At 47.0% G+C, this 13,920-nt stretch overlaps 2 protein-coding genes across 2 annotated transcripts; one reads left to right on the top strand and one right to left on the bottom strand.

Annotated features, from left to right (window-relative positions):
* The first annotated feature begins 110 nt into the window (after nt 1-110).
* ptgr2 (prostaglandin reductase 2) lies at nt 111-4,678 on the top strand. Its single transcript, XM_062469854.1, has 8 exons — nt 111-376; nt 517-635; nt 929-1,120; nt 1,433-1,603; nt 1,705-1,914; nt 2,016-2,225; nt 2,813-2,852; nt 2,957-4,678. Exons 1-8 carry the CDS (start codon nt 337-339, stop codon nt 3,019-3,021), a joined length of 1,047 nt encoding a protein of 348 aa, XP_062325838.1. The 5' UTR covers nt 111-336; the 3' UTR covers nt 3,022-4,678.
* Nucleotides 4,679-5,677: 999 nt separating this feature from the next.
* On the bottom strand, nt 5,678-13,762 carry tmem62 (transmembrane protein 62). Its single transcript, XM_062469852.1, has 14 exons — nt 13,399-13,762; nt 12,925-13,036; nt 11,140-11,277; nt 10,636-10,681; nt 9,856-9,997; nt 9,533-9,657; nt 9,280-9,402; nt 8,776-8,931; nt 8,288-8,447; nt 7,967-8,080; nt 7,776-7,860; nt 7,511-7,612; nt 7,147-7,265; nt 5,678-6,473 (listed from the first exon to the last, which is right to left on the bottom strand). Exons 1-14 carry the CDS (start codon nt 13,600-13,602, stop codon nt 6,153-6,155), a joined length of 1,947 nt encoding a protein of 648 aa, XP_062325836.1. The 5' UTR covers nt 13,603-13,762; the 3' UTR covers nt 5,678-6,152.
* Between the last annotated feature and the right edge of the window lie 158 nt (nt 13,763-13,920).

Here is a 13,920-nt window from a genome sequence, read left to right as displayed (position 1 = left end):
TCCATAATCTTTGTTGAACAATATTTTGGATCGACGAACGATCACTGGTTGAGTAATTGCGCGTTCACGTCAGACAGATGATAGGGCGAGAAGGGCCGCGTTCCATTTCTGTTCTGGCAAAGACTGGAGTAATGGCATGAGTGGGCTAATGGGTGTAGCATTGTGTACTATCGCTAGATGGCGAGCCGCTAGTCAGAGAAGTATACTCCAAGACAATGCACAACCAAATCCAGTGAGCAGCATACAGGATCGCATTTTGTCAGGTCGATATCTATCTATGCCACGATCTATTAGGACCTACCAGTCAACACTCGTACGCCATTTGACCATTATAGAATGTTGAACGTTCAGAGAATACTGCTGGACTCTCGACCTGGTATGTTGATAGTTTGCATATAACTTTGTTTCTGAATTGCTGGCTAATTCGGGTAATTTCGAGCTAGCGGGATGTTTTAGCTGATGTGCACAGCATAAACTGCACGACAATGACTCGTATATGTGTTTCACTTGCTGCAGGGTCAAATGGGGTCCCGGTTCCTGAGAATTTCCGCATGGAAAATCAGAGCATACCCCTAGACTTGAAGGAGGGAGAGGTCCTGATTCGGACGCTGTTTCTCTCTGTCGACCCCTACATGGTGATTGAAAACTGTCAAGAAACTTTTCTAGACTGAAAATATTTACAGTAGCTAACTCAATTATGGAAATACTAACAAGTAGGCCTATAGAAACAATCTCATTGGGCGACACATATTTTTTGACCGAGATGTAGCTAGGATCAGCCTTGACAAATCTCAGCTCAGAGCCTGGGCGAATGACCTCAGTCGGTGTCATTTCGCACTCGCAGCATGTGATCTGAACACATCTTGTTTCGTGCGTTTTGTTTTTCTGATTATAATCCTTAATATGACACAGTTTGTCTCCAAAATAGCGATGCCGCATGAACGAAGATACGGGAGCGAAGTACTTGACGCCGTGGGAGCTATCCGAGTGCGTGGACGGCGGAGGTGTGGCGATGGTGGAGTCCAGTCGCTACCCTGGTCTCTCTCCGGGCGACATGGTCACCTCGTTCAACTGTCGTTGGCAGACTCAAGATATTGTCAAAGGAGGCCTCCTACAGAAGGTACAATTTTCTCATAACCATACGGCCCTGTGCAGCCTGTTCCCGGATAAATCATGGCGCTGGTTAGTTCATCAAAACTGATGTTGGAGAAAAAACCGATAGGCAGGTAGATGGTTCAAGTCCAGGCCCTGCTTTAACCCATGTCCCTTGCACGGTCAGAATATAATTAATACAGTTTATGACCTCACAGTTAATAAGCTAGAATATGACTAATAAAGGTGCGAGAAAAAAAGCTGTCTGAATATTGTTAATAAAGTTGTATTCACATAGAAAATGGTCTACTTAGTTCTACTTAGTAATTCTGTGTTGCAGGTAGACCCACAGTTGGTGGATGGGCATTCATCCTACTTCCTGGGTACAGTGGGCATGCCCGGCCTCACCGCCTTACTGGGTATCAGAGAAAAGGGTAATGTGATCAAGGGCGCCAATCAGACCATGGTGGTCAGTGGAGCTGCAGGGGCTTGTGGGTCAATATCTGGCCAGGTAAGAGATGGTGGAGGTAAGACAGCACATGTGTGAATCGGTGCTAATGTTGCATTGTGTCAGTGTGATGAGGGGCTATCGTCGCCATGTCCTCTCCCCAGATTGGCCGCCTGGACGGATGCGTGCGGGTAGTGGGGATCTGTGGGTCTGATGAGAAGTGCCGAGCCCTGGTGGAGGAGCTGGGCTTCTCCTCAGCTCTGAACTACCGCCGGGGAGACATACCCTCCAAGCTGAGGGAGTGCTGTCCCAACGGTGTGGACATTTATTTCGACAACGTGGGCGGCCCCATCAGTGATGCCGTCATAGCGCAGGTGAGAGTTTTCCGTGGCCTCACGAAAAGCCCACGAGACGAAGCCATGGAACGAGTGCGGAAATATGATTATACTTATGAAACGCTGTCGTGTACCCTCAGATGAACGAGGGAGGCCATGTGATCCTGTGTGGGCAGATCTCCCAGTACAACAAGGACGTACCATACCCTCCACCCCTGAGCGAGGCGACCCAGGAGGCCCTACGCTCCAAGAACATCGCGAGAGAGCGCTTCATGGTGCTCAACTACATGGAGAAGCACGAGGCTGGCATCCTGCAGCTCAGCGACTGGGTCCGGACCGGACAAGTCAAGGTATGGCGAGGGTTAGAAAGCCCTGCGTGTATAAGAGACAGGAAGTGTGTGTTACGTATTGCTGTGTTTAATAACGGCTGGTTGACACTGTCATGTATTTTTACGGTTGTCTTCAGGGGGTGGGCGTGCTCCAAATGTTTGGGATTCATACTGATAGGCTGCTGTGCAGGAGTTAGGAAGCATCTGTGTTTTGATTGGTCGTGTGCATCCGCACGGACTCAAAAGTTGAGCTTTTCTCAACTTTTATGTGTGTATTATGGTGCGGTAAACGCCCCCAACGCCCATTTTGAAAAGGGATGGAATCAAACGCAGTCGTACATAGGGAGGCGGTGAAAAGTTATGCGCATTCTGAAACAATATGCTAAGTGTAAACCAGGCGTGAGTTGTCACTGGCGGCTTGGTAGTGTGTAGGAGACTGTTTACCCTTAAGGTTCTGTTGCATTTAAATTCTGTAGTGAAATACATTTAATTGGAGTTATTAAATACTGGACATACATTTATGGTTTGTTTCTTGCCAAGAATCCAAACATGATCAGTACTCATGCTAAATCGTATGTAGAGTAAATCATGTGGTGTCTATCTGTCAGGTGTTGGAAACGGTGATGAACGGCATCGAAAACATGGGCGGTAAGTGTCATTAGTTTCATCAATAACTGAAGTGAAATCCACAGTTGCAGTGAATGTTCCAGAATCAGATAGTCAGCATCCCACTGCTTTTGTTCTCCTACCAGTGGCGTTTTGCTCCATGATGACCGGGGGAAACATCGGCAAACAAATCGTCAAAGTATCTGCCTGAGGAGGACAAGCCCCAGAAACAGAACCAGCGGTTAGGGTTAACTGGTTCTGTCCCGAGGCCTTTGGAAACACATCTGCTCACTTGACGATAACACCGTATACGCTGATACAGCCCACTGCTATCAGGACACATCTCTCTAGGATACCGGTCATACAGTGACAATAACCTACACCCTTCTTCCCCTACGAACTGGACCTGAATAGAGCCGCAGGTGCTGGGAGCTGGGCAGCCTCGCCACGTAACCTTAGCCACCATTGTGTCTGTGTATTTCCATGAATTCAAATGTATTTGACTGCAATGTGGAAGTAACTTTGTTCTTATCATTGTCCTAACCAACAGAATGAACAGTACAACAGTAATATCTACCTTAGCAGTGAAAGGTAACATGGACTATAGTAACACAATAAAAACACAACCAAATGGCACTTTAATCAACAATTTATTTCACAGCACTATAAACCATTAATAAAATCCCCAAAGTGGTTTGTTTGATTGAGTTGTCATCTGAAACAGTTAATGCAAGTGTAAAACCATTTAACATTCAATCTATTTAACTGTTGGGGAACATACAGCTTAATGACAATGAATATGATTTCACCCAGCATTCCTATTAAAGCAGGAACCCTGGATTTAGATTCTGTTTGTGACATCGACATTGAGGTCACATGGATAGAACACTCGAACTATCAGAACAATGAGCATTGTTGACACATTATTACGCAATCGGCACTATAGTTACCCATGGGTAAAATGTTAACCAAAAGATCTGTCAAATGTCATATCTGCCCCCTAGTGGACATCACAGTGGACATTGCTTGAGAGGCATCACCAAATAGGACGTTTTTAACTTGACCCTCACTCCGGTGAGGAGCAAAGCTGCTGTGGAAGAATTAATCTGCTGCTATTTCATATGTTCTATGTCTCTGTTGAATAAAAGACAATCAATACCTCAGATATACAAAATGTGTAAATGACAATGCTGAACATATATTCCAAATGTAATCAATGGTTCAAACAGATATTGATGAACTTATGCACCAAGATGTTTCTAAGTCTGTGAAAAGTGAACCATCTTCTGGGGAATGTAACTTCTGGTGTTAGGAGGAATGCAAAAGGTCAGCATGCTGACAGGGGGGGGCGAAATGCTAGCGCCAAGGGACTGGAGCGGGTAAAATGGGCTTCACAACTCTTAAGAGTCAACGCCAGGAGATAAGAAGAGTCATTAGTGGAGAATGTATCCTTTTGCATCTGGACATCATCAGACCTTTGGGTCTGGTCTGCTACCCCTGGATAAGCTGCCCCCCATCATCAGACCTTTGGACGGCCCACCTTGACTGCCCACAAACTCTTTTTGAGACCTAATAGGATGAGGACATCCCCTCCCCATTGTCTTCTGACCAATCACCTAACAAACCCATCCCTTTCAGGAGGGGTACAAGGCCTGTGTGCCCTGCACAGGTGGACAGGATTTGGACTGGGCAGAACTCTCTCGGACTTCTGTCAAGACTGTTCTCACGAAGGCCTTCGTTTGATCTACTCTGTGAAGAGAGACTGGTAACAGTGACTGGCATCACTGATCTAGACTGAGACATCCTGGTGTGTTATATACATTGTTTGATTGCATCATTTCCTTATCAATAAACTACAAAGAACTTGGTCTGGCATTTAACCTGGTATTCTTCTCCTTCTAGATTATAACATACACAACACTGCCAAATTAACTTATAAATAAGGAATGCCCCACACCAGTGCAAAATGGAACACAAGGAAATCACACAGTATAATGCAGTAACATTTCCAGCATTATATTTTTATATATTATTTAAATACAATAATCTATTCATAATTAATATATCTATTGATAGATTTTACAACAAATGTATATTCCTTAATAATTTTATGATCCCCAGATAATTCCATTATTTTATTGTGAATGTATGGTGTAGCTACCATTGAGTATAGTACTGAGTAAAAACAACAACATTGTAAGATTCTCAGTTCCTGATGAGGAAGTTTCTAGAACTTTGTTCTAGCCCTCAAGTTCCTGAGAAACAGCAGCTGACTGCTGGGACTGAGTAGGAGCATCAGGGGGACAGCGGCCCTGAAGTCCTCTCTCTATTTATACAAATACAATAGACTTGCTATAATTTATACATTTGTTTGTGTACCACCTAAAACAACATAATGAACTAGAGTAGTGTAATACACACCCCCTTCACTCTCCATCACATTTAGACGAATACTGGGACCCACATTCAAACATTCGCTCTTCTGTAAAAAGGGAATAGTTGAGCCAGTGGTAAAATAATGATCCTTGTTCAAGGGTCCCTAAGAGGGGGCATTTGGCACTTGGAGCCATTCTGAGTCATCACTAATGGACTACTTTGGTAGTCAAGCATTCTGTAAATCATGAATTGAGTTACTCGGATTTAAACTCCATGGCAGCTGTGGTGCTGTAAACAACTGCTTTACGCTTCACTGTAGCAATCATGAAAAGCTGTCTTAAATTTTTCCTAAAAGAGTGTAAAATGTGTTATCCAATCTGTCATGCTGACTGCATTGGAAACACAATGATGTTGGTTGTAATATTATCGAATAAGTAACCCAGGTTGTCATGTCAACAGTTTGAGCTTTTGACATTCTGGTACTACTGGGGTCGAAAATGACTCCAATCATGGATCATGACAGTCCTAAAGACATTTATCCTAAGATTCAGCCTGCAGTAGTGGGTAGAGAGCAGAGCTAGGTCTGTACAGATATGGCAGTTGGCCAAGGCAACACTTTCAAAGGTCAAGTCAACTACATTGTAAGACGTTCATTAGAACACATCCAGGTAGTGTACCCTCTACTGTAGTCTACTGCACACTGATATACTGGTATACTACTGTTGTTGAGCATGACGATTCAGACTCAACACCAGGTCTGTCAGACGTGGTCTGGGGGTGCACGGTGCCTGACAAAAACATGCATATTAAACAACACTAGAAGCCGAGAGAGGGTAGTAAGTGAGAAAGTGGAATAGGAAGGAAGGAAGAAAACCTCTGTGTGGTGGGGGAAAACAGCCCCCCAACAAAGACACGCGCAGCTCCGAAACCACAGGCCCGGGGGGGGGGGGGGGGGGGTGCGACCAGTCAAGAGGGCGAGGCGGCCTTGCTGTCGCCGTGGAGACGCGGCATGGGCCCCCTCCAGGCGCGGTGCACCAGCGCCAGGCTGAGGACCAGCGCCCACGTGCGTACGGGGGACAACAGTAAGGCCATGGGCCCGTATGTCTCCAGCAGGAAGAGGCAGGAGTAGGCCTGCCAGGCCAGCAGCAGCAGCATGGCGCCGTGCACCGCCAGGGTCCACAGGCCACAGCCCGGCCGGCACAGCTGGGAGCGCAGCGAGCCGCCACGGCAACGCAGCTGCAGGCTCCAGCACAGGTAGCAGGTGAGAGGCATGTTAAAGAAGACCATCTGTCAGAGACACACACACACGCACGTCCGTCTGTCTCCATGGTAATCACAGAGTACTCAGTATGAGAGATGGACAACACACACGTCAGAGTGTGTCGCCATGGTAATCACAGAGTACTCAGTATGAGAGAAGGACAACACACACGTCAGTGTGTGTCTCCATGGCAAACATGGACGGTATGTAAGGATGAGAAATAGCAAAACAACAAAAAGGTGTAGGACTGGGATGTACAGTGGGATGTACAGTGAGTACATCCGGTTTAGTAGAGTCTTTACTTAAAAGTTAAACACATGGAAGGATCGTCATTCTCTGTTCAAACGCAGGGTCAGTAATATTTTTGAGACACACATTTTGTCATTTGCTGACAAACTTCACATACTGATAGCAACCAAAAAATCTGAAAGTAAAATAAAATTAATCCGATATCTTTGGGCATTGCAGAACTGTAATAAACACGACCAATCATTAAGTGTAATGATTGGACAGCATTCGGACCAAATGCAATGATTGGATGGGCTACTTGTCTGCCTGTCTAACTACCTCCTGGCATTAGTCAGGCAGCGTGTTCATATGTTTTGGGGGAGTGGCTTTGAAGGGAGGGGGTGGGATATTTAGTTTTGAATTATTTCGAACTCAAGACAAAATGTACCCAGCCTGCCTTTAATTTCTTACCTGCGTGACTCCAACCACATAGGAGAGACTGCCTTCTAGGAAGTGGCCATTGATGAAAACACCAAAGGCAAAACACACACCCCTGTGGCCATCTATCAGGTCCCCTACGAACCAAGGCCCTGTGGAGAGAGAGAGAAATCAAGAGAGAAACAGTAATACAGATAGACACAGGGAGAAGGAGAGAGCGAGAGGAGAGAAGAAAAGAGAGACAGACAAGACAAGACAAATGAGGCAAGAAAGAGTGGAAGACAAGAGTGAGACAAAGAAAGAAAGAGAAAGAAAGAAAGAGAGGAGTAAAGGTGAATGGACCCACGCACACACACAGACCCAGGAGGAGGCGTCCCCCGGGGGCCCCTGTACTCACCGAGGGCCGTGCACAGGTTGAACAGCAGCAGGGAGTAGTAGAACGAGTCCATCTTACTGAGCAGATGCAGAGACACGCACACCTGGGAGTACAGCCCCGACACTGAGGAAGCAGAGGACAGGGTGAAGGCCAGTGGGGGACACTTCAGGAGCACTCGGGCTCTTCAGGAGCACTGAGGTTGTCCAGGTCAGAACAGCTACTGGGGCTCAACCAGGGCTGATGGGGGGGGGGGGGGGGGGGGGAGTGTAGGAGAGTTTCCTCTCACCTTTGACGGGGGGAGCGCGCAGGAACCGGAACAACACCAGGACCCCCACGTTCAGCAACATCACGGTCACGAACGCTGCCCGGGCCTGTGGGCGCAACACAAACAGGGTCAGGCGACCCGGGTCAGGTGAGCCGTTCAGAGCAGGCGGTCTCCGGGATGACGGACTGCGAGGTTGTGGGCGGGGGCCTCACCAGGATGTAGTGGTCGGAGAGGAGGACGAAGGACTGGAAGAAGCCAAAGCCGGGGGAGATGTCTCCTTCCAGAGAGAAGTGCTGCTCCCGCACCGTCGAGCGCCCAGCCGAGTCCTGACACACACACGCACGCGCACGCACGCACAGTTAACACAGTCAAGAGAAAGGTCTGACCAACTCATGGCATGAATATCCTAGAGCACCTGGCTAACAATCAACATCAACTCTGAATGTACTGTGACGATGAACAGCAAATAAAAAATACATTTCAAAAAAGTCCCAGGACTGTGATTAATAGCTAAATGAGAAAGGAAAAATCACCTCCACTTTGACACTGATGGTGTGTGGCCCCATGAGGTAGAGGGAGGGCTCCCACAGCAGCACATACAGGGGCCCCCCCGCCCGGCGCGCCGCCCCCAGACCCACCCCGTCCACGCTGACGTACACAGCGGTGATGGGGGCCTCCGAGAAGGCCAGGACCCTGGGGGAGGGGAGGGGAGGGGGGGGTCAGGAGGACAGGAGGACCAGGGTCAAAACAGGGACGACCCCCACAAACAGGAGAAGCAAGGTGGCATTATCAGGACCTATTATGGTGTAGGGACAGGTTTACATCCACATAGCTGACAGGTATGTTCAGTGATCTTATACAGTATGACGACTACATACACCGTCAGGTGTAGAACATGTATTTGAACAAACACTACGAGATGGGTGGGTGTGAATATGTAGGGGTAGCTTAGTCATGTATGACGTATGAGGGTGCAGGAGGGTGGGGTCAGGGGTCAGGGGGACACACACAGAAGGGCCACCTGATGTGGGTGGAGCGCTTCATCCTCCCCAGGGGCTCCGCTCCAGGGTGGAGGTACTGCACCTCCTTTGGGTTGGTGATGAGCACTGCAGGCCACTGCTGGAAGGTGAGGTCTGAGAAGCTGAGGAGGTCGTGGTCAAAGGCCAGAACTCTGTATCTGAGAGGGGACACGAGGGAACTGTCAGCATGTGTGCGTTTCCACTATATGTGTGTATGATATAATACCTCCTCTATTACCTTATTAATCTATATCTGTCTGTCTGCCTGTCTGCCAGCCTGCTTACCTGCCTGTGTGTGTGTGTGTGTGTGTGTGTGTGTGTGTGACTCCAGTGCTACATACATTTGTCAGTTTGTCTGTTATATGTGTATGTACTGTATCTGTGTATGTGTGTGTATGTGTGTGTGTATGTGTGTACTGCATGTGTGTGTACTGCATGTGTGTGTGTGTGTGTATTGCATGTGTGTGTGTGTATGTGTCTGTGATGTACCGTGTTCCCAGGGTTACCTTCGATTGTCCATCCAGTCTCCCAGCTCCAGCTCCAGGGTACCCTGGGGGTGTCGGCTGTGTAGGACGGGCATCAGACCCCCCAAGGTGTGCAGATGGCCACAGAGGTACGCCACAGCTGAGCTGCACACACACACACACACACACACATACACACACACACATGCACACACACATTCCTTCATTTAGAACCACACACACACACGCACATTGCTCCATCTAGAACCACACGCAAACATTCCTGTAGGCTCACCTCATCACCCCTCTCAGACCTGGAGAGGGGGAGATGACGGTGGAGGTGGTGTAGTGGCCGAACCAGATCGACTGGTTGCTACTGCGGCTCTCCGATCTGAAGTCCGCCAAAAGATCCATCTGATCCTGGAGAGATGTGCACACCAAAATCTGGTTATTCTGTTACCAAGTACAGTCAAATCTGGTTATTCTGTAACCTTGGTACGGTATAATCTGGTTATTATGTTACCTAGGTACAGTAAAATCTGTTAATACACTGCAATATCACAGTGGAATCTGTTTGGTAAAGAATTACTAATGGATGCAGATATACTGTTGATATACCTGGTTGAGAATGCCAAAGAAGTTGTATGGTCGTTTTGGTCCGGGAGTGAGAGTGGCATCTGCACAGATGAAGGAGTAGTTCCCAAAGGAAGTCTGGTGGACATGGTGGAAAGATCCCACCTTCTGATTGGCTGAGTATTTCCTGTGGGGGAGACCAATGGTATTGGAGGAGAGCCACGTTGTAATACTGCAGTAACGGCATCTGGAGGAGACGTGAGGGGAAGGAGGGGTCCTGCTCCTATCTGAAGGCTGATTTATACTGACAGCAAGTACACAAGTACGAATACATTTACGTAATGGTATGGACAAGCTGCAGAACCACAGAGTATGGAAGTAGAGCCTGCAACTCAGTTCAAACATTGTATTTATCCCCGAGGGGCATTTCCTGGAAGTAGCAAAGTAAAGCGGCCCATATAAGACAATACATTATGAATGACTGTCTGTCAGTACGAGGGGCCTCATGGAGAGCGTGCTCTTATCTGGCTGCCAGACAGGGATTCTATTCTTGGCCTTCACATCACCTGGATAGCCCTGGATACAGGTCAATAAATAACATTACTGCATATGTTGCCTAGACAGCTACTGTACATGGCTGGGTTAGGGCTGGATATCTAGCTAGGTTCAAATCGCCTGTATGCTGTTTTGGATAAAGGGGTTTGTCTGATACCTATATGATTATTACATTCTTATTATTATCCTTGCTAAAGAGAATGATGGCGCTGAGACCAACAGTACTGGAGTGTTTACTCCTGTTAGATCACAGTAAGAATGAACACTGACCTGTAGTAGTTATTCACACTGTCCAGGGAGATTATGTTGAAAGCATCTGTCCAGGAAGATAATAGTAATGTCATTTGCAAAGTTGGATGCGACAGCTGTAGCTACAAAACATAGTTAACTGAGAACAACAAACCCAAGTTGAAGTCCCTTCTCAGAATGTCAGGGTTGCATTTGAACATGCCTTCCCAGCAAGTTCAAATACTGCCTGATATCAGTGCCAGAAAACACAACCAACCAATCAATACTGAAGAACTGTATGTCCGTCGGACAGCTGCAGGTCCAATATAATGGATTTTGTGATCATGCGATGATATCTCGTTTCACCCCTAACAGCCTGTAATTCAACACCCTGGGAGGAGTGTGTAGCAAAGTAGCTACTTAGATTTGCAGCACATCATCGATCCTCTCCACATCGCTCTCTCTAAAACCGACCGCTCCTTAAACAGCCCGGTCGTGTAAATTGGGAGCACGCGCTGCTTAAGGAAGTTGGATGCTTCCAGTCACCGTGGTTCCCCCGGATGTCGATCCACTTGGTGCGCTCCAGCACCCGGGAGCGTTTCAGGACGTTGTGGTAGGCCTGCCACTCCACCTCGTGCTGCAGGGAGCCCACCTTGCTCTCTGTCTTAGCATCTGTCAAGTCTCCTGTTGGGCAGAACCACACACACACACCCACACACACAGGTGCGCACACACACCCACACATTCGCACACAGGTACGCACACACACCCACACATTCACATACACATGCATTATTAATAATGGTCAATTTGACATACAATCCCTTTCTAATACTATGTAGTGAGGTCCACAAGACCACACGGAGCCAACATCTTGCCACACCTGAAGAGTGATTCAATCACATCAGAATCAGCCCTTGTGACACCCTCAGTATGCTGATTACCCACCAAACGCCGATGCAAAGGAACCATAGAATGGGGGGGGGGACCTCCCCAATCTACCAAATCAGCCCTCCTGCTAGCTTGCAAGCTTCAAAGGGCCTGATTTAGACAACACGTCTCCAGCGACCATTTGCTATCCGTTTCGGCGGCGATTTGAACAAAGAACATACCTTGATCAGAACTTTTGAGGAAAGTTCTTGAGACTTTACCACAAGAGTACAAGGTGGAGAATTATGAGAGGGATATTTGTGTTATGTTTGTTACTTTGTTTTAATGTTGTGTTCACTGAAATCTTGATTCTAGTAACAACTCCTTCTTCCTGAAAGATAACCACGTCATTCTTGGTATCTACACGAAGCTATCATAATAAAACAATCATTCAACTATATTTTGTAACTGTACCAAGATGTCCAGAACAATATTTGAACCATCGAATGATCAGCCAGAGATCAGATCACACCTTTGGTAGGTGTGAAGGAAGGAGGGGGGAGTTGAGAACCCAGCTTCCCCCAATCCACATCTGACCCCAGACGGGTCCTCCCTCGAACTGTATAAAGCCCTAAGATGACCATCAATCTCGGACTCCAGCGAAACCGACCATGGCATGAACGCCATCAGGATTGGCGTTCCAAAGGACGTCGCCAAGCTTCTCCTGAGATTCAACTTCATAGTGAACGCGTCACTATCGGGACGTTTCAACAGAAGAACCAAAAACGCAATTCCAAATGCGACTTCACTGAGATCCCGCAGACTCAGTCACATGACCCAGCGCAGCCGCGCTGTGACTTCAGATTCTTCAAATGGACCTTTGGCGCAAACCGCCCTCAACATCATTGATCAACCCCTGATCAAACGTAACTATGGCTAACGCTCTTTCCTCCTCGACATGGCATTGGCGTGAGCTCTGTTTATGATTTGTAAGGATGTAATCACTGACTGTACAATTTCTGCCTTTCTTTAAGTTAGACCATTTCATTCTGTTCATTGAAACCAATCTCTCATATCAAACCCATAATCCAACTTTTCATAAGATCTGTTTACCTTACTTGAATAAATTCATTGTAAAGATATTTTGACGTGCGTGTTCACTGATGTTACGATTGGCTCTACTCTTAGAACGAATTCATTCCTAAAGATGAGACTGATTATTACATATTAAACATAGGATTCCCTAATGTCCTAAACCAATATTAGGGTGGTGCCCCAGACTTTATGATAAATTAAGTATTTCTATCTTTAAACGAGCAAACCCCGCTACAACTATTACCATGTTGTAGGTGTGTGTACGGTGTTTTTGTCATGAGCCACGAGAATACATGACTGATCTTCACTGACAAGGTTAGTAAGATGGAGACGGAGAGTGTGTGTGTTGGGGGGATGTCAGACTACCTGTTACGAGAACAAGAGCAGGTTTAATCACTTCAATGGTGTCAGTGCAGAACTTCTCAAAATCCGAAATCCGGCTGGGATCGTGAAAGCGGCTGATATGAATGTCAGACACCTGGAAAACAAACAATGAGTGCGTAAGAGTGACTGTGAACATACCCATGAAAACCAAAAGCCAGTGTTGTTCACCGATTCACCTGTACGACCCCAAGCTTGTTCTATCACAACATGACTCAAAGTCTTGCAACCTGGTTATGACTGGCTGACTACTAGTGCCACCTTTGTCCACATGATGACACTGACAGCTCGCAAACTGGTCGGTGACCCCATTCATTCAGCACTGCACAAAAGGCTGACAAGCTTACAACTCAGTTACCTGGTAGGATATTCTTTTCCAAGTAAGCTTCCATGTTTTAATGAAATAGTTTTACTTACGAATACGCAAAAATATCGAACCAATATGATAGATCAACTTACCTGCACAAACCAAAATATGTTATCGAATTCACCGCCGGGATATGGTGGAACACTATTCCGAGATTCCTCATGATCATCATGGTCACTAGAGTGCTTGACACTTCGTTTAGGGTGCCAGGCAGTGTTGTAGCTCTCCAGCACCCAAGAAGTCAAGCACGCTAATATCAGTCCAACAAGAACCAGGGCACCGAACAACCTCAGCATCCTGTGGGAGAGAATGGTGGGAATGCTAACTAGCTTAGCAGTGCTAACTAGCTAAACACTGCTTCTAAACAGAATGCTGGTGGACAGATACTTTGAGAAAAACGTGGATTGATAAACAGATGCCAAAAGGCGGATGCTATAGGGATACCGAACTGACCGGGTTGGAAATGGCAACGTCATCGCGTTGAACGGAACGCCCACTCACTCACATCCGACTAGGTTGGAAATGGCAACGTCATCGCGTTGAACGGAACGCCCACTCACTCACATCCGACTAGGTCCTTCCAAAAGCCCATGCGCAGTGTCACGCATGGCCCA

This window comes from Osmerus eperlanus, chromosome 9, assembly GCF_963692335.1.
Source record: "Osmerus eperlanus chromosome 9, fOsmEpe2.1, whole genome shotgun sequence".
Classification (NCBI taxonomy): Eukaryota; Metazoa; Chordata; class Actinopteri; order Osmeriformes; family Osmeridae; genus Osmerus; species Osmerus eperlanus.
Note: the sequence above shows the minus strand (reverse complement) of the source record. Positions and strands in the feature narration are given on the sequence as shown.

Excerpts from the sequence above, each read along its gene's own strand:
- ptgr2 (XM_062469854.1), top strand. The coding sequence starts at position 337 with ATGTTGAACGTTCAGAGAATACTGCTGGACTCTCGACCTG. Across the intron at positions 1,915-2,015 it reads GTGATGCCGTCATAGCGCAG|ATGAACGAGGGAGGCCATGT; the intron begins GTGAGAGTTTTC and ends GTGTACCCTCAG. Across the intron at positions 2,226-2,812 it reads TCCGGACCGGACAAGTCAAG|GTGTTGGAAACGGTGATGAA; the intron begins GTATGGCGAGGG and ends TCTATCTGTCAG.
- tmem62 (XM_062469852.1), bottom strand. The coding sequence starts at position 13,602 with ATGCTGAGGTTGTTCGGTGCCCTGGTTCTTGTTGGACTGATATTAGCG. Across the intron at positions 9,658-9,855 it reads TCTTTGGCATTCTCAACCAG|GATCAGATGGATCTTTTGGC; the intron begins GTATATCAACAG and ends ACATCTCTCCAG. Across the intron at positions 7,613-7,775 it reads GCGCGCTCCCCCCGTCAAAG|TGTCGGGGCTGTACTCCCAG; the intron begins GTGAGAGGAAAC and ends CTGCTTCCTCAG.